Raw genomic sequence first — 19,339 nt, 5'->3', positions numbered from 1 at the left:
CCTCACACACCAGCAGGTCTGCGTCGGTGCTTCTGGCTGATTGGCCCGGAGGAAAAGAGTTAAATAAGAAGAAGAGAAAAATGCAATAAAGTTGAGCCACACTTTTTATCACCGAAGAACTAAAATATACATAAACCCTCGGTGGAATTGGTTTTATTTAAGGATTTGCTGTTAAGCTCCCAAACTGGTCAAACCTCAGGCAGACTTGGATCTCAGAATAATATTAACCAACAACTTTTTTTCAGGTGGGACATAAAACAGACATCATCAGTGTTAAAAGATATTATGTGAAGGGAGTTTCTATCTTCAAAGCAAAATCTCTTGAGTTACTATTTATAAAAAAAAGTCCTATCAGAGCTAATCTTCTAAATGGAAAGATCTTAACTCTCAGTACAGCGTCAACGTCTTCTAACTGCTGAGCAGCTTTCTGTCTGTTCTCTCAAGTTGAGCCTCTGGCTGGGCTTTTTTTTTTTTTTTTTACATCACTTACAGTCAGAGGAAATATTGGTAAAAACATTGAGCCTAAATCTTTCAGGGCTCTGAGTAATCTTGGGTTTATCCGTGTACACCTACAGGGGCATGTTGACTTTTTAAAACTGCTCTATTTAAAGAAATAATAAGGAAATAGATAATTTGTTCTGTTCTATTATTTATGTGTATATTTTCACTTTCTACGAATAAACTTCCTTTTAGGCGAACATCTAGAATCCTTCCGCCTTGTTTAATTGAACTTGAGTGTAGAAGATGCTTGGTGTTGCGGTGCTGTCTCCCTTAGGTCTGGCGTGGTTCCACCCTGACCGTCTCACCCTGCGGACACTGTCCCAGTGCTGAGTCAGCGCTACAAACTTTTAAAACACAACTAAGAACCAGCTTGGCTTTCCTCAGCCAGACAGCCAGCTCTGTGCTGTACGGCTGCATCACTAAAATAAAAACGTCCCTGGTCAGTTTTTCTCCACCGTCGGTCTCAGTGTCCTTTGAGCTCAATTGAAACGTCTAGATCTGTCGAACCACTCTAAAAAAACACTTTGAGCACCAGTTGATGTTCTTGAATGCTAGTTGCTATGCCGACTGGTTTTTCTAATCCGCATTCAGTTTCTAGAAGTCCCGCTTGATAGGAAGGAGGCCTTTCAGCCTCCGAGGCTTGGAGCTCATCACCTAAAATAAAGCAGCAGAAACTCCCGGTGCAGAAAACTGAGAGCTTTGGTAACCCATGGCAGCAGCAGTGAAACACTGGACCTGATTTCACGGAGGGAAAACACCTTTAATAAACCAGGAATCTAACTCACGTCTCTTAAGAGCTTCAGTGACCTGGAGCCTCTAAAAAAACAAGAGCTTAATGCTATCTCTTAAGACGCATTCGTCCGCCTACTTCACAATATGTCAAGTTGAGGTTTTCTTTCATTTTATCGATCCTGTTGTTTAACTAAAGTGTCCTAAAAGCAAACGGCTTCAGTGCGTGTCGTTGGTGGCGAGATTGAAACGGCCCTCCTACATTTGCATGTAGCTGGTTTTCACCGCCTCAGCCGCCTTTGGACTGACGGTCCATAACGCGGCCGCCCTCAGTTTGCCCGTTTTTATTAGAAAACATCTCGTGCTTTTCCAGCGGGAGCCGTCGGCTGGCGTCTCAGCTGACTGAGCTGCTGTTGCTCTGCGGGCCCTCCTGCGTCCCGGCGGCTGTCGAGCCAGCTGTGCGAGGCGTGCTGCAGCTCGCCTTCACTGCTCTTATGCAACGCCGGCAGACTCTTCCTGCAGGGCAGGACAAACCGACCGGCTCTTTGTTTTTAATATCCTCTCGGCCAGCCCGCCTCAGCTGCTGCCGTCTGCGGCCCATCCCAGGGTTGCTGCTCCAAGACCCACCCGGCCTCTGCTGCAGCGACACATTCCTCCGCAGACGCAATTTCACACAGCCACAAATAGCCGAGCACCCGCTGCCGTCCGGAGGCTGTAGCTGGAGACTTTGTTACTTTGTGAGCAGGCAGCGAAGGCCCCAGTTAAAGTTCTTCTGTGGCTGGACCGGCGCCGGAGGTATCGGGCTCCTGAGCTTCTGGTTTAGTCTGGCTACTGTGTTAACTGGCAGTGAGGAGATATTGGCGTGCGCGTAATCTGGGCACGGCTGATAAATGGGTGGAAAACAAAGGTTCACCTACAGGGAGCTGTTGCCACGGCGTGGGAGTGTTACTGCTGGAAAGCTCATCAGAAATCTAGTTCTTATCTTCTGCTCGGTTACTCTTTCACAGACACTGTTTATCATCTCATGGTGGATCTGCCCCCCCCCCCCACGCTCCCCTCCCTTTTCATGTTTATCTCCCAGCACGGAATGTAATTCCAGCCCCATCCCTGACATCTCCACTCATTTTTGCCAGCTTCCTCCCTGAACAGGGCCCCTGACGTCAGGCAGCCGTGTTACTGGAGCGGCTTCAGACGGCAGGGCGAGCTCGGCCTCTACCTTTCTCTCCCCGGGCACCTGCGCCGCAGGGCTTGCCGGACCTGCTCAGGTACCCGGCGAGCAGTCCGACCAGCTTATGGAAGCCTGCATGCTGGATGTGTTGATCGCGTCGTGTCGCGGCACGTGGCGACCCCCCCCCCCCCCCCCCCCCCCCTCATCGCAACTATAACTCATACGTCCGTTCTCCTTTTAGTTCCACTAATGGTTTGTGAATGAGCCCAAAATGGCGCTGCATGGAAATGCAAGATTGGGCTGAATGTCATGTTTAATGGAAACTGTTAACCCCCCCACCTGTAATCTGAGGGACCATTTCATACTGACCCAAACTGACCCACTAGTTTTGTTGCAAACTAACTTCACTCCTGTGTCATTTGCCTCCACATCTGCACATTATGACTGGTTTTTCTCTTACCGCATCAATCTTTAAGGCTTTAATCTTTTTTTCCCCTCTTTTATTCCACAGCTGAGTTTTCTCAGCACGGCAGCGGGGTGATCGTTGTCCCGGCTCCCTCTAAGCGCTCTCCGCCGACCCCGCCGAAAAGGATGACTCCCGTTACCAAGCGCCATTCCATGGATCCCTCCCCTCCGACTCAGGCCCCCGAGCCGTCCTCCGTCAACCCTCCCGTCGCTGCTCCGGCGCCCCCTGTTGCTCCTAAAGGAGGAAGCGGCGAGGACAGGACGCACGCAGCAGCCCCGCAGACGTCCGCAGAGCCCGCGCTTCCGCCGCCCTCCCACATACCGCCGTCTCCTCCCAGGGTTAAGGTGCTGCTTCCAGCTCCCTCGTCGTTGGCCGCTGCCGTGCCAGCCATACAGACTGATCCCCCCAGCCCAACGACGGAGCCTCCCAGCCAGCCCCCCGCCATCCCACTACACATCCTGATTAAGAGGGCTCTGAAAAACCCCGGTCCTGCCCAGCCCAACCCCGAAGGCTCCAAGAGGGCCCACTCGCTGCTCTTCGACATACCAGACGTCCCCGAAGAGCCGCAGGTGACGCGCAACTCTCTCCCCGTCTTCATCGAACCTCTCAGGCTGTAAGTATCCCTTAAACTCAGCCGGAAAGACCAACAGTTATTAAAGGTTGCTTTAGTTTGCAGCACTTTATCCTAGGTTCTCCTCATTTTGGTGTTTTTTTTTTTTTTTTTCAAGTTTAAATGGTAAATGTACTGACCTTATGTAGAGCTTTTCTGGTCATACTGACCACTCGAAGGAGAAAATCGGTAGGCAGCTTGGTGAAGTGCCTTGCCTAGCAGCACATCGATATGTGACAGGGGGAAGCTGGAATCAAACCCACAACCTTCTGATTGCAAGACCGCTGCTCTATTCTTCTGTTTCATCTTTTTAACCTGTCAGGCATAAGCAGCACAGCCAGTCCAGTTAGGAGCTGGTTGGAAACAAAAGCCTCAAAACTACCAACATGTGAGATATTTGTGTTTATCAGAGATGCACCAGTTCAGTTTTTATTAGAACCTGAGCTGAGCATATCGGCTGATACCACACACCGATCCAATGCTGTGCTCAAATGAATGAACCATGTACCCTATCATGTGAGTGAAGGCATCAGGCTGGACATAAACATTGTTAAAAAAAAAAAGATCTGCGTGTTCTTTAGCATGCTGCTTTTGAAAATACTTATTTAAGTTTGTGGTGGTCTTGGATTTCCCCCCCAAATAGCAGATTTGCTCCATATTGCTCTGTGTTCGTGCTCTGCGTGATGACATAACCACCGTTGCAAACATAGAATTGAAGTGGCTGGATCGTTGTAACTAATTGCTATGTATGATATTAATTTTAAAAAAATTGTCTGGATCGGAATGCTTGATCAGCATCAATCATTAGTCAGCCAATCCAGCTAATTAGTTAATATCAGAGCCGACCCGGATCGGTGCATCTCTACTGCTTACTTATCTATACAAGCAAAGATATAAGACAGATAAAATGCTATAACTAGACCTTATATAACCATTGTTCTACTTTTAGTCCTAATGCCCTTTAGTACTTCTGTAACATAATGATTCATATGTTTGTCAGCTGGACAGAGATGAGTTTATGGATTTAACGGCTGCTAGCATGTTTAGATACGATCTCATCTGCTGGGTGAGATTGGTCCAGAGGCTGCTGATCAGCTAGCTGCCTGTAGCTGAACACGGTTCTTTTAGTTCTTTGATTCAAACTAAATAGCTCCATGCTGCTGCTGCTTAGTTTTAGTCTGCAGAATTTATCCTTCAAGTTCTTTGTCTAAGCTTGTAGAAAATGATGTTGGAGTCCAGTTTTAAATGCAGGAGTTTTTTAAATCAACTCTGTAATCGGGTTATAGCTGAACTGCTTTCGGTGTGGCTAATTGAAATTCCTGACCCTTAACCCTGCTGGCTAAAAGCCTGTGAGCCCGGCTGTGAGTCCTGGACTGGGCAGCAATCAGGCTAGCAGCTGATGAATTAAAACTCATCTTACCAAAGATGGGCTTAAACACTGTTAGTTCAGAACTTAAACCAGCAGGCATTTACTATTTTACCCACAGCCAGTTGTCGTTTTTTGTTTTTCTGCACTTAGTTTTGTTATTATTAATATTATTACCCGTCTGATGTAAAAGCATGTTGGATGCTTTTTCTAAGCGTTGTAACAACAGGAAAAAGCCAAATAAAGCAGCAGCTGACCAGGTTTATCTGTATCTGTAACGTGTTTAGTTACAACTCTGTCAGTCTGCTTCTGGAGAGCCAGCTATTGTGGCCTTTTTCCATCAGCTGTTTTTCCAAAGCTTTGACCTGCCCATACCAACTTTGACCACTTCCATCGTCTTTTTAACAACTACGAGTTTATAAGAACAGTTTTTTCTATTGTTACTGCTCTGAGCAGTTAATAATTATATGTGGAGCAGAGGTGACGCCATGCGTGTAGAAGAGCACATTTAACTTTGTAAGCCCGGTGGGCCCGATTTTAGAACCAAAGCTATTTTATAACATTTTAAAAGTTTAAAAGTCATATTTTTTTTCTTTCCTAAATACTTATAAGGAGGAGTTTTGATGTTTATAAATCAAGTCCCTACTTTTTTAACAGATACTTCAGGTTTTACTCCATTTTAAACACACAAAATGCCATTTAACGGTCTATCAAGTGGAGATCCCGGATCGGATATCGGCTCCGATATTGACTAATTAGCTGGATCGGATTATGGATAAAAGACGCCAAACCAGTTATTTCTTTTTGTTACTAATACTTGTTACATCATCAAGCACAGCAGCTAGCGATAAGCAAACACGGATATAGTCCGACTGAAATTTGCAAATCTGCAACGTGAGAATTTCTGGGGGGGTTGTTGGTAAATTCAACACTACAAACTTAGATAAGCACCTCCAAAAGCAGCATGTTAAACAACACACACCTGTTTTTTATTTTTTAACGCTGTTTATGCCAAGCTTGATGCCTTCACTTGCATGGCAGGCTACATGGTTCATTCATTGACCATTAGCATGGGATCAGTATCGGCCGATACGCTCAGCCCAGGTGTCTCTACTATCAAACATCGCCGACTGTGTCAGAAAAAGGCTTTGCTGCGCAGACTGCGTCAGGCTTAGGGCTGCCCTGTAGGTGATAGAGTAGAGAGACGACATGGAATAGGACTGAGCCTCCATGTGCTTAAAAACAGCAGCGCTCCAACTAAAGGTCGTTCCAGTGTGAGCCGGCACTGTTGACAGGATTCCTGGATTCGTGTTTTCAGAAAAACTGAGCAAAAGCCCGGTTGCCTCTGATTTAAGCCTGCTTGCTGTTGCCGTGACCCGGATAACAGAGGATTCCCCAGACACGCTGACTTAGAGTAAAAATGAAACCTGTGCAATACGTCAGTAAAAAGCTGGAATTACCTGCAGCACTCTGTGCCGTTTTGTTTCCCCAGGCCAGATGACGATGACTTCGACATGGAGGAGGAGTTGCAGAAAGTCCAGGCTCAGCGGGCCCCCCGGCAGCCGGACCTGGAGCCCCGCAGCAGGAGGGGCCTGATCGGAGACCCCAGAGTGACCGTCATCCCTGAAACAGACAGCCACGAAGACAGCGAGGAGGACTCCGACTCCGACGGCCCCATCCTCTACAGAGAGGACGACGACAGCGACGAAGAGGGAGGCCCAGCAAGTACGCGGCACTCACGTTGCATTTAGAGCTCTTCCACGTCACGTTAAAGTATGGTTAGAAGAAAGCTTTCCAGAAAAGCGTGCAGCAGCCACTCCCGGTCTACCCAGACACACAGGAGCTACTAAGCCAATGTAGTGACAGTCTGATGGGTTGACATGCATCTGTATGAACATGGAGGTGTCGTGTACAACAGGTGGGCTGGCCAGCCGTGTGAAGAGGAAGGACACGCTGGCTCTGAAGCTGGAGAGACGAGAGAAGCTGATCCGGGAGGCGGAGCAGGACAGCCAAGAGGGGATGAGCTGGACCAACCGGGAGCAGTGGGAGGCCGTGAGGAACAAGATCGGCACGGCGCTCACACGGTAAGCCGTCTGCCGCCGGCCCGCTGCTGCCTGCAGAGAGCTGCTGCTGGTGGAGATGTTTACTGCAGCTCGTCCACCTCAGAGAGACGCCGCAGTTCTGTTGCTTTTCTCATTCACCCATGACTAGGAAGATTGACCGAGCTCCTTTAGGACTGACGGCTCAATGTGTTGCTTTCCTTCAGGCGGCTGAGTCAGAGGCCGACAGCGGAGGAGCTGGAGCAGAGAAACATTCTTCCAGGTGAGACTGCCGTCATCCGTCCTTCACAGTACGTTTAGATACGCCAGTCATCTGCAGGGAAAGGTCAAGAGGCCTCTTTCTGTTTAACTGCTCGTCAGTCACTTCATTACAAATTGGTTGTAGTTTAGTTTTACCCTGCTCAGGTACCTCTCTGGGGAGGTAATTATGACTCTGTTAACGCTAGGGAGTAGAAAAAAAGAGCAGTTAATGTGTTTTACTACTAAATGCTGGCAGCTCAGACTCAGGCTCAAAGTGAGCTGTTTTCAGCATCAGGGAGCGACGGTGCCCTACAGTCAGAGTTCGTACCCACCTCGCTTTCTAAAGTCAGGGTCGCCGTGTTTTCAGCGGTGAAGGAAGTTACGCCCGTTCTACAGAGGCTGCTTCATCACGCTGTCTGCAGGATGCTGCTGCTGGTCACCAACATCCTGATCAGTCAGGATGAAAATATGTTCAGAGCTTTTCTTCTGGTTTTTCAGAACATTAGAAGAGGAATCAGTCAGCTAAAAATTGGCATTGAAAGATCAAAGCTTTAACAAATGTTAGATTTCAAGTCTGCCTCAAATTTCCAAGGACGGTGCAATGGTGTGACTGAAGCACCTCAGATTGTGCTTGTTGCCGTTTGTGAGCTGGAAGTTGAGCTTTAGAAATTGGGGTAAACTGCTTTCATCTGGATTGTTATCTGCAGGGATTGGAGGCTGGAGGAGGTTGAGTAAAAACCAAGCGAGCACAGCTATTAGTACTGGTGCACTGATGGATGAGGCTTTTTTTAGAATACCAGCCATCAGTCTCTCCTCAGCATGCTTGGCTGATAACAGGAAGGCGCCTCTGTGAGACGCACGGTGTTGCTGCAGCAGTGAAGTGCAACTTGTGACGCAGCATCAACTACAGGCGGCGCAGCAGGAAACTCTGTCAGGTTTAGCTCAGGGAGCATCACCAGCAACAGGTCTTTGGGTGAAAAGCTTTAAGACACATTATCTGCATCCTAAATCTTTCTGCTCCAGAGGCTCCATGTGAGCTGGAATAGATCTAAACTCAAAGAAAACTGAACGCGTTTTTAGATTAGCACGGTGAAAACTGCAGAGCTGAGAGAGCTGCTGCACCCCGAGGATCTCCTCTGGAGGAGACGTTCTCTGCTCTAATATAAAATGTTTCAGCCAGTATTTTGAAATAAACTCCAGCCATGAATGATCTTTACTTTAAAATAGAAAAAAACACTATGTGGACCTCTAATAAATAGTAAATGTAAGCAGCTATAAGCTGCTGCTGTTGTTCAGCCAAAGTTCAGACGTTGTGGCACGTTCTTGGTCACATGAAGGAAGGACCACACATGGATGCAGGGATCCGAGAGAAATGCTGCCATCTTTGATTGATAGAGAAGGTAGCGGAGGAGAGGAGCAGAAGCCTCATCAGGCTTTTCTGTGTGGTGAGAGATCCAACCAGACAGTCGGTATTATTGTTTGACACACAATCAGCCTGACTGATTTCCACTCAGTCTAACCTGCGAGTTAACCACAGAGGGGAGATTTTAACCCATTCCTACAATGACTGGTGCTCAGGGGCACACAGTGGCAGTCTGTGGGGATCGAACCGGGAACCTGCAGCCTTCTCAGAGCACAGGCGCGCTGCTCTAACCGCCAGGCCACCATTTCCTGTCTGAATCAAACAGGTTCCGTCTTTGGCTCTGTTTTCTTCCTCCTCCCTCTCATAATCCTTAGGCTGTTATTAAAACGTCGAGCAGATTTAGGAGTTCAGAAATCTTCATCGCTCTGATCCCAGCTGGGTGTGAGGAATCTGCTAAGAGACGGGCAGCAGTTGGTTAGCGCTGAACCCGCCCAGACCTTTGCTGTGAAGTAACTCGGCCTGACGTCACTTCCCACAGCTCCACACAGGAATCTGTTCTCTCAGGACGGGCAAAGACAGGCTTTATGGGAGTCAGGTTAACTGAAGGAGATGTTTGGAAGGCAGAGTTGTGTAACTCGCCCTCTGCTGAAGTAAGATGGTATCTGGTCATCCTGGTGAGGAAGGTTGAAGCTTTTCTGCTAAATGAACATTTTCTGTTTCTGGTTTTTAGGCAGCTTTTCTCACACATTGTTCCCCCAGAAAACTAGCTTCCATGAACACATGCACCTGATCATCAGATCACCTGATTGTCAACAGGAATATCTTTGAGGTCCCAAACATTTCCTGTAGAGCTGCAGCGGTCCCTGAGAGGAGATGGTGGAAAGACTCTGAGTCCAACACTGACCCAAGAAAGTCAGGCTGAGCTGGGGTTGCTTTAGGAATATTGACATTTATTGCAGAGACATCATCAGTGGCAGGAGCGCTCGTTTTCCTCTATGACACTGCTCCGTCAGCATGTCAGCTGTGGCTGAGCAGCACGTAGTAAACCAAAGTGTGTGCATGACATGTCGGGCGGCAGCTGTTGCTTCGGTGAAGGCGATCCATTCAGAGTGGAAGTCCTGAAATGCTTCAGCATCTCTCCACATCTGCTCACCCTGAGCCCTGGTATGTTTACTGATTCCTCTCTGTGTTGTGACGCTGTCGACCCAAATGCACATAAAGCAGAATTAGCCTTTCTTCAGTGGGATTTTGCTCTAAAGAAACATAGATTGAGGATCCCTGCAGCTGAATGCAGTCTTCATCAGCCGGTTGCATGATTACAATCAGTGAACTGGATCTGACCGTCTACACACGTCTCTATGCGGGTCAGGGTGTGTATTCTGGAGTAAAGCAGTGTGAACTGTGTGTAGTCAGCGATTACTAAGCCTACTGCTCAGCATTTGTCAGTAAATCCTGATCCAGGTGACAAACCTTGCGGCGGCGCTCAGAACAACATGGCTCCTTGTGCGTAGCTTGGCAGTGATTAAAGCGTCCCTTCATGGCAGCGTGCAGAGGGCAGCTCAGGTGAGCTCTCCCTGACAGGCCGCTCTGTTCTCCCCTCGCTCACGTAACGTCTTCTCTGCCCGCAGCCAAGAACGAAGCCGATCGGCGGCTGGAGCGCTCCGAGATCAAACGGAGGCTCACCAGAAAGGTCAGCGCCGTCTCTCTGCTACACGTTTTACCGCTCGTCCCTCTGCGAACCGGGCGGTGACTCTCTCCGTCTCTTTCCACTTGCAGCTGTCCCAGAGGCCCACAGTGGCGGAGCTGCGCGACAGGAAGATCCTGCGTTTCCACGAGTACGTGGAGTCCACCCACGCCGAGGACTACGACCGGCGAGCAGACAAGCCGTGGACCAAGCTCACTCCTGCAGACAAGGTGAGACACGGCCTTCTGGTCTCCCACAGAGGCCACTGTGGTCTCCCACAGAGGCCCTGCGGGGCTTTACCAGCAGCATCTCAAAGCGTCTGAGGCATGCACAGGTTGTCCTGGGCCTGTCCTGCACTATTTGTCTGAATCGCTGGACAAAATGCTCCATCTCCGCTCTGAGCATGCTTCCCCTTTGATTGTCCCATTCACTGCCTGCTTGTCTCTTCCTGTTAGGCTGCCATCCGCAAAGAGCTCAACGAGTTCAAGAGCACAGAGATGGAGGTTCACGAAGAGAGCAGGATCTTCACCCGGTGAGGCTGGCTCCCCCCTTCATGTTCCACTCACCGCTGTCCTTCTCCTCTACCTGCTACAACATTTGTTACCTGTTGAACCTGTTTACGTGTTTTCATGTTACAGCGACAACCTTCAGTGTTTTATTAGGTTCTGATGTGATAGACCAGAACTCAGGAGGGCACATGGGAGGAAAACGATACATGGGTCTCAGCATTTACTTCAAATAACAGATCTGAAAAGTGTGGCAGGAACTTCCATTCAGCCAGATTTGGCTGCTGCTCTTTTAGTTCATGTGTGATCATTTCAAGGTGTATAATGCCGCAATATGTAATAATGTAATAAAACCGGGCTTCAAAATGTATTAGGTGATAATTGACGTAGAATGTAATAAAAAGAGTAAAAGAGAGGGGGAGAGAAGTTAAGCACTGGTAAAAGCTCACAAAGGCGCAGCGTACACGGCCCTTCAGAATTCTGTTATTCTGTGCATTTTATTTTATTTATGTATTTTTTTTACTGAAGAAATTATACAGATTGGTCCAAAAGTTTCCTCTCTAAGGAAACTCAGCAGGTTGCATCAAGTCTCTCCAAGCAGCATTCACTCCTCCTGGATGAGCGCAGAGTCACAGGGAGAGTCGTCTGCAGTGTTGATGGCTACAAAGATATTAATCTGTAGTATCTGGGATATGATCATTATTACAAGTGTATTTTGGGATTGTTTATTACATAATGCACCACATTGTTACATTTGTTAAAAAAAACAAAAGCTACAAATGAAAGCCACATTTTGTAATAATCTGCGCAGCATATAATGTTATTACATAATCGACAGACTGTATTGCCAAATGCGTTCAAGGATTTTATTACATTTTGCCTTGATTATTACATAATGCGGTTTACAATGATTTATTACATTTTGAAGCCCGATTTTATTACTTTATTGGATATTGCGGCGTTATTACATGATGAGGTGTTACACACGGGTTATACTGCCATGTTTTGCAAAGAAGAATGGGGCGGAGCGTAATCTCTAGATGTGCTCCCCCAGTAGAGAGCTGGCCTAAGGGGAACAGCTCAAACCCGTGGATCGTCTGCCTTCGATCACACTTCTGCTTCTTCCTGTTGGTCTGTGCCATGAACTTCTGCAGCTGTTTAGAACCAGCTCTTTACATCTGTTCTCTCCTCCAGGTACCACCGACCCTAGCTTCTCACGCCTTCAGGTCCAGCCCTTCCACAAACTGCGAAGACGCAGCAGCAGCGGCGCCGCTGCCCCGTTTGCCCCCCTTTCCTCCTGCATCCTGCCTCGGCTGCAGACGGCGCCGATGAGCGGGGCCCAGACGAGGGGCTCGGCCGCAGCTCTTTGGACCGTGGCCCCGACAGCAGGAGGCGGTCGCTCCGGTCAGTGTTGGACCCGCCTGAAGCCGACACGTCCCCGCCACCCCCCCACCCCCTCCTCCCTCTGCCGGGGCTCAGAGACTCCCGGACTGAACCAGGGGGGTGGTCTCCTTCCCTCGCGCCTTCGTGCGTACACCTGCCCTTCTTCTCATAGCACAGAGATGGGGCACAGAGAGAAAACTGCAGCCCATGTCCGAACTGCTGATGGTACCATGAAACGGTTCTGCCTTACCTCTCAAACACTGACACTGATATCAGGCTCAGGCAGAACGTGATAAACTCTGATCTAGAATCAGCCGCTGGCCTCGGGTTCCAGCAGCAAGCAGGTGCATTTTACCGTCTTCCTTGATCACTCGGATTATTCTCCTGAAGCCCACTATCACTAGATTATTTTTGATGAGGCACCTTATGTTTCCTGTCTGGGTGAATAGAAACTTACCAGCCTTTAATTCTGTGTTTATATTGGAGATTTTGGAAGCAGGAGAATGTACATATTTTTATTTTCCTGCCTGTTTTATGGTACTTTATATATGCTGCTCCATCGCTGGAGGCAGTTGTATAGAACATTAATGTAGATTTGATAGACTTTATATTGTAAACTACTGACTTGAAATGCTGACACGTTTTAATTGTCTTGTGTTTCTCAGATGTAATTCCTGAGCATTAATGGTACAGACCCTTTTTTTTTTTTCTTTTTTGATACAGAGCCTGTAAGCCGAGCCGTTTGCAGGCACGGCGAATAATTGAGCAATCCAATTGGAAAATAAAAAAAAGTATGATTTCTGATGGCTTCCTGTCTTTTATTTCATCAATGGATTGGCCTTAGAGTCTCTTGTGGATCTGGATATTTTTTGGAAAATGTGGAGGTTTCCGCATGGCCACAGGAGGGCAGTGTTGTATAAATGAGTCATTAATGAGTCACTGTCAGACAAAATTCCCCATTATCTAAAATGATGTTACCTTCCTTCATCTTTCCCTTTATTGATTGCTTCCTTCCTTGTGTCCTTCCTGCCTGAGATGTGAACGGCATATGGACGGCATCAAATGTTGCTTTTATGGCCAATTTTGTGGAACATCTTTACTTCCTACAGTTTAGGATTTTACTGTTATTCCACTAAAAGGAGTCGACAGCAAAACCAAAGGCAAAAAAATAATTAACGTAAGCCTGAATACCGGAGCTCACTAAAGTTTACATGGAAAGGTACAGAAATCCACCTACAGAAGTAGAAATAAATGACTAAACACTGCCCCCTGGTGGGCAATACAGAATGGACTGAATATTGTCAGGGGTGTAAGTTTGGGAAAAGACCAGCTTTGTGTTAACAAAAAAAATAAAATAATAAAAAATAAATGTCAAACTGTTGAATAGATTATTATTCAGAATAAACGGATGATTGTTTATTTACAGCACAATTCTCAACTATCTGTCAATTTAACTCGAATGCCGTTTGTGGTTGTGATATTTAAAAGGTGCCTTAAGTTTACAGTTCCTTCTTGGGGCAAATCAGGATTGCTGTCGTTTAACAAGATGCCTTTAATTCCACAATAATAAAAAGTTAAATATAATGCGACATTCCAGAAAAGATGTTTTCTTTCCTTATCTCCATCCTGTTGTCTGTCCCTAATTTGTCGCGTGAACTTTGTGAGGTGGGATTGGATCTCCACCTTTCTACCGTGTTGTCGAAAACATAAGGATGAAGCTTTAATTACCTGAGTCAGACTCTTAATACTAAAACCTGTTTCATCAAAACACACCATGCCAGCAGCTGTGAACACATCAATCTGTCGCAATATAGTGCCCTCTACTGGAGAGAGCAGGAAAAGCAGCTGAACAGGGTCTGACTATCAGGGAGGATTAATGACTGTTATGTAGGTGTAAACAGCAAAATGGGCACAAGACTTAAAATCATCGACTTTAAGCCTTTGCCTGGCGCTGTGTCTTGTTCTGGAGGTTTGATTATGGGAACAAAACAGATGAGCCTGGATGTTACAAAATATGGAAGTAACATTTGGGGAAAATCTTTGTAGACATCACGTAAAAAGTTGCTGAGAGGAAATTGTAGTTTGCAAAAAAGATCCTAAGATTTAAAAAAAAAACCCTCTACTTTCCCTTTCTTTGATCACGTGTCTTTCTCCTTGAATGTTTGAATAGGCTCCGTAATCTCTGTGGATTAAGTCAGTGCCGCTCTGAATTCTGTGTGTGTGTGCTCTCACAGGGCAGACTATCAGAAAACACAGACCGCTGCTCTACCTGTGCTGATAAGGCTTCAGTTGTCCTGTTAGGCTTGGTTTAAGTTTTTCTTGTCGGGTCTGAGCAGGTGCTTGCTCATTAACTGATTGTATCTTTGCATTGACTGGTTAGTAGGAGCACTGTCATACTGCTCTGCAGAACCTGCGTGGGAATAATTACATTTAGCTTCATAACAACCGAAGAAGCAACAGAGGATTATCAGAAGGATTTCTGCTTAACTTTCAACTCGTTCTCAATTAACTGCGAACCAATCAATTAATTGGGCTGTAACATGAAAAAACAATATTTTAATCCTGTTCCTGAATTTTTTTTAGGTATATATAATCATACATTTCCTCCTCTTCTGTCATGGAATGGTGTATATCTAAAAAGATTTGGTTTACAAAATGGGATTGATTTCATTATTTAGCTAAACTCTTCATAAATTCAGGGGAGTCAATGGTCCTAAAAGTACTACTCTGGTACAGCACCCAGTTGGTTCAAATCCTAAAGCACATGTGAGGTACTCAAATGTTCAATCCTAGGACTCCTTCTATTCAATATCTACATGCTCCCACTAGCTGAGGTTATAACAAGAAGTGAGATAAGTTGCCATAACTACGCAGATGATACACAGCTCTGAATTACAATGTCACCAGGTGACTCTGAACCCATCCATGCACTGAACAGATGCTTAGAACAAACCAGTGCATGGATGTGCCAAAACTTTCTTCAGCTGAACAGAAACAAAACTGAAGTTATTATCTTTGAACCTCAAAAGGAACAAACAGTGCACTGCTTCAGTTATTACAACGACAAACTAGTGATTAGGCCTGAAATCTGGGTGTAGTGATGGACTCAGACCTGAACCTTCAAGAACACATAAAGACAGTCACAAAGTTGGCCTTCTACCCCCTGAGTGCTCTGTTAGGAACATACGGGGTAATCAGAGCTCTGATATATGATGGAGCTTGATTATTAAGGGCTTTATACGTGAGAAGAAGAATTTTAAATTCTATTCTTGATTTAACAAGAAGCCAATGAAGGGAAGCTAAAATTGGAGAAATATGATCCCTCTTGTTGATTTTCATCAGAACTCTTGCTGCAACATTTTGGATCAGCTGAAGGGTTTGAACTGCATTTTGTGGACTTCCTGATAGTAAAGAATTACAATAGTCCAGCCTTGAGGTAACAAATGCATGGACTAGTTTTTCAGCGTCAATCCTGGAGAGAATGTTTCTAATTTTGGCGATATTCAAGAGTTGAAAAAAGGAAGCCCTGGAAACCTGTTTAATATTGGATTTGAAATACATGTTCTTATCAAAAGTTACACCAAGTTACACAAAGTGTTTTAAATATAATCATAAAAATCATTCAGAAGCTGATGAAACAAATCAAACAGATACGTTACAAAACAAATTAAAGTTAGAAATCTGGAAAAAAGATGCCACATGCTGATGAGTATTAAAAACCTTGCAAAACAAAAGTGTCATAAATTTGGATTTACAAAGTCAGTGATTGAGCAGAGATCCAGAGGGACACCACAGTGTTTATATTTACTTCTAGGAACATTCAAGAAGAGCCTCAGGGGATCTACCATGCACACAGAAACTCAATAAAATAGAAATGTAGCATGGGGGCAGGCCATAAAGAGCTTTAAAAACAAACAATACAATCTTAAAAACTATTCTAAAACGGACATGCAGCCAGTGGATGCAGGACATAATGGGGGTGATGTGCTCATGTCTGGGGGTGTCAGTTAAAAGACGTGCAGCCACATGCTGGATAATTTGAAGCCTGTTGACGGATGACCGAGAGACACTGACATAACAAGTCTTACAGTAATCAACTCCTGAGCTGATGAAAGTGTTTATAGCCTTCTCTAGATCAGCCTGGTTTAGAAAAAGGCTCAACTTTAGCTTAAAGAGAGAAGTGGTAAAGGCTTCATTTGACAACTAAATGAACTTGTCTGACTACCTAACAAGTGATTGAATTAATCAGGATTTATAGATAAATATACAGTAGCTGAGTATCATAAGTATAACAGTGGAAATGTATCGCTTTCTGTCTGATAATATTATCAATTGGAAACACATGTATAGCAAAGAGAATTGGCCCAAAGACTGAATCCAGTGGAAGTCCACCAGGAACCCTGGAGTCTGAAGACTTATTTACATGAACAAACTGGAATTTGTCAGACAAATGAGTTTTAAACCAGCCTAATGCTGTTTCCTTGAACCCTACAGCAGGTCCAAGTCTTTTCTATGAGAATATTGTGATCAACTGTATCAAATGCAGCACTGAGATTTAACAGGACAAGACACAAGTCCATTATCTGAGGCCATGAGAATATCATTAGTGACCTTCAGCAGAGCTGTTTCAGTGCTATGATGAGCTCTGAAGCCTGACTGAAACTCTTCAAACATGTCATTACTAAATAAATGCTCACACACTTTGATTAGCGTTTGACTTTTTAAGAATTCTAGATAAGAAAGGAATTAATTAAAGCTCCCATAAATGGCTATGATATGTTATCTGTTTACTAAGGAAAGATTAATCTTGTCAAAAATGTGAGCGGTAATCAAATTCCTCAAATAATTTATGCTCTGGTGTGCATTCATGTGGAAGAGGAAGGAGCCTTGGCAAAACGAAGTTGAAGTTGTGCAGAATGTCTTTTTATGCTGGTCCATTAAGAATTAAGACTCAAGGCTTTGAGAGCATTTTCCGCCTGATATAAATCAAGTACAGCTTCATAGTTATAAAGTATAAATACAAACTTTTGTAACCTGTATGACGATAAGACATAAAATCAAACTTTTTCCAGTGGATCCACTATTGCAACTGTTACTATGACTCATTTCTTGATAATTAAAGAAAAGATAACATTTTTCAAGCCTCTTTTAAATCTTTTCTAAATATTACAAAACATGAAAACCCCTTTGGAAAAGCATCAGATTTTAAAGATCCACATTTTGATTATAACTGCAGCAAATGTGGGGGGAATCAGTTGAAACATATTTGTTCCAAAAAGGTTCTAGTGGGTAGAATGCCAGGCAGAGCTGTAATTTTGGCACAGTTTAGCCAAATGTGTTGTCCACCTCATAAAATAGAACCTGGTCAAATAAAAGTCCGTCCGTCCGTCCGTCCGTCTTCTTCCGCTTATCCGGGGTCGGGGGTAGCAGCTTCAGTAGGGAGGCCCAGACGTCCCTCTCCCCAGCCACTTGGGCCAGCTTCTCAGGAGGAATCCCAAGGCGTTCCCAGGCCACCCGGGAGACATAGTCCCTCCAGCGTGTCCTGGGTCTTCCCCTGGGCCTCCTCCTTGTGGGACATGCCCGGAACACCTCACCAGGGAGGCGTCCAGGAGGCATCCTGACCAGATGCCCGAGCCACCTCAACTGGCTCCTCTCGACGTGGAGGAGCAGCGGCTCTACTCTGAGTCCTCCCCGGATGACTGAGCTCCTCACCATATCTCTAAGGGAGAGCCCAGACACACTACGGAGAAAACTCATTTCAGCCGCTTGTATCCGGGATCTCGTTCTTTCGGTCACAACCCAAAGCTCGTGACCATAGATGAGGGTAGGATCGTAGATCGACCGGTAAATCGAGAGCTTCGCCTTTTGGCTCAGCTCTCTCTTCACCACAACGGATCGGTACAGCGCCCGCTTTACAGCAGACGCTGCACCAATCCGCCTGTCGATCTCCCGCTCCATCTTCCCCTCATTCGTGAACAAGACCCCAAGATACTTGAACTCCTCCACTAGGGGCAGCACATCCTCCCCAACCCGGAGAAGGCACTCTACCCTTTTCCGGTTCAAGACCATGGTCTCGGATTTGGAGGCACTGATTTTCATCCCGGCCGCTTCGCACTCGGCTGCAAACCGCTCCAGTGAGAGCTGTAGATCACACCCTGATGAAGCCAATAGGACCACGTCATCCGCGAATAGCAGAGACGCAATCCTAAGGCCACCAAAACGGATCCCCTCAACACCTTGGCTGCGCCTAGAAATTCTGTCCATAAAAGTTATGAACAGAATCGGTGACAAAGGGCAACCTTGGCGGAGTCCAACTCTCACCAGAAATGAGTCCGACTTACTGCCGGCAATGCGGACCAGACTCTGACACTGGTCGTACAGAAACCTGACAGCCCTTATTAAAGGGTCCGGTACTCCATACTCCCGGAGTACCCCCCACAGGATCCCCCGGGGGACACGGTCAAATGCCTTCTCCAGATCCACAAAGCACATGTAGACTGGTTGGGCAAACTCCCATGCCCCCTCAAGAATCCTGCTGAGGGTATAGAGCTGGTCCAGTGTTCCACGGCCAGGACGAAAACCACACTGCTCTTCCTGAATCCGAGATTCGACTATCCGACGGACCCTCCTTTCCAGAACCCCTGAATAGACCTTACCAGGGAGGCTTAAGAGTGTGATTCCTCTGTAGTTGGAACACACCCTCTGGTCCCCCTTTTTAAATAGGGGGACCACCACCCCAGTCTGCCAATCCAGGGGAACTGCCCCCGATGTCCACGCAATGTTGCAGAGCCGCGTTAACCAACACAGCCCCACAACATCCAGAGCCTTAAGGTACTCAGGGCGAATCTCATCCACCCCCGGGGCCTTGCCACCGAGGAGCTTTTTAATAACCTCGGCAACCTCAGCACCAGAGATGGGAGAACCCGACCCAGAGTCATCAGGCTCTGCTTCCTCAATGGAAGACGTGTTGGTGGGATTAAGGAGGTCTTCGAAGTAGTCCGCCCACCGACGCACGACGTCCCGAGTCGAGGTCAGCAGCACACCACCCCCACTGTAAACAGTGTTGGTACTGCACTGCTTCCCCCTCCTGAGACGCCGGATAGTGGACCAGAAACGCTTCGAAGCCGTACGGAAGTCTTTCTCCATGGCCTCTCCGAACTCTTCCCACGCCCGAGTTTTTGCCTCGGCGACCAGCCGAGCCACCTGCCGCTTCGACTGCCGGTACACATCAGCTGCTTCCGGAGTCCCACAGGCCAAAAAAGC

At 46.5% G+C, this 19,339-nt stretch overlaps 1 protein-coding gene across 9 annotated transcripts in view; it reads left to right on the top strand.

Annotated features, from left to right (window-relative positions):
- The window catches only part of phactr4a (phosphatase and actin regulator 4a), a 47,203-nt gene extending 34,325 nt beyond the window's left edge, over positions 1 to 12,878 (top strand). For 7 of the 9 annotated variants that reach the window (XM_021322129.2, XM_021322130.2, XM_036145573.1 and 4 more), the window contains 9 exons: positions 2,364 to 2,495; positions 2,910 to 3,477; positions 6,333 to 6,565; positions 6,759 to 6,924; positions 7,107 to 7,162; positions 10,132 to 10,193; positions 10,280 to 10,417; positions 10,643 to 10,719; positions 11,888 to 12,878. In XM_021322129.2, the coding sequence (XP_021177804.2) occupies positions 2,364 to 2,495; positions 2,910 to 3,477; positions 6,333 to 6,565; positions 6,759 to 6,924; positions 7,107 to 7,162; positions 10,132 to 10,193; positions 10,280 to 10,417; positions 10,643 to 10,719; positions 11,888 to 11,903 (1,448 nt within the window). In that variant the 3' untranslated portion in view covers positions 11,904 to 12,878. The remainder of the gene's footprint in view (positions 1 to 2,363; positions 2,496 to 2,909; positions 3,478 to 6,332; positions 6,566 to 6,758; positions 6,925 to 7,106; positions 7,163 to 10,131; positions 10,194 to 10,279; positions 10,418 to 10,642; positions 10,720 to 11,887) is intronic. The other 2 variants (XM_036145575.1, XM_036145577.1) reach the window with 1 other exon arrangement.
- Positions 12,879 to 19,339: the final 6,461 nt, after the last annotated feature.

The sequence above is a fragment of the Fundulus heteroclitus genome, chromosome 13 (genome assembly GCF_011125445.2).
Source record: "Fundulus heteroclitus isolate FHET01 chromosome 13, MU-UCD_Fhet_4.1, whole genome shotgun sequence".
NCBI lineage: Eukaryota > Metazoa > Chordata > Actinopteri > Cyprinodontiformes > Fundulidae > Fundulus > Fundulus heteroclitus.
Note: the sequence above shows the minus strand (reverse complement) of the source record. Positions and strands in the feature narration are given on the sequence as shown.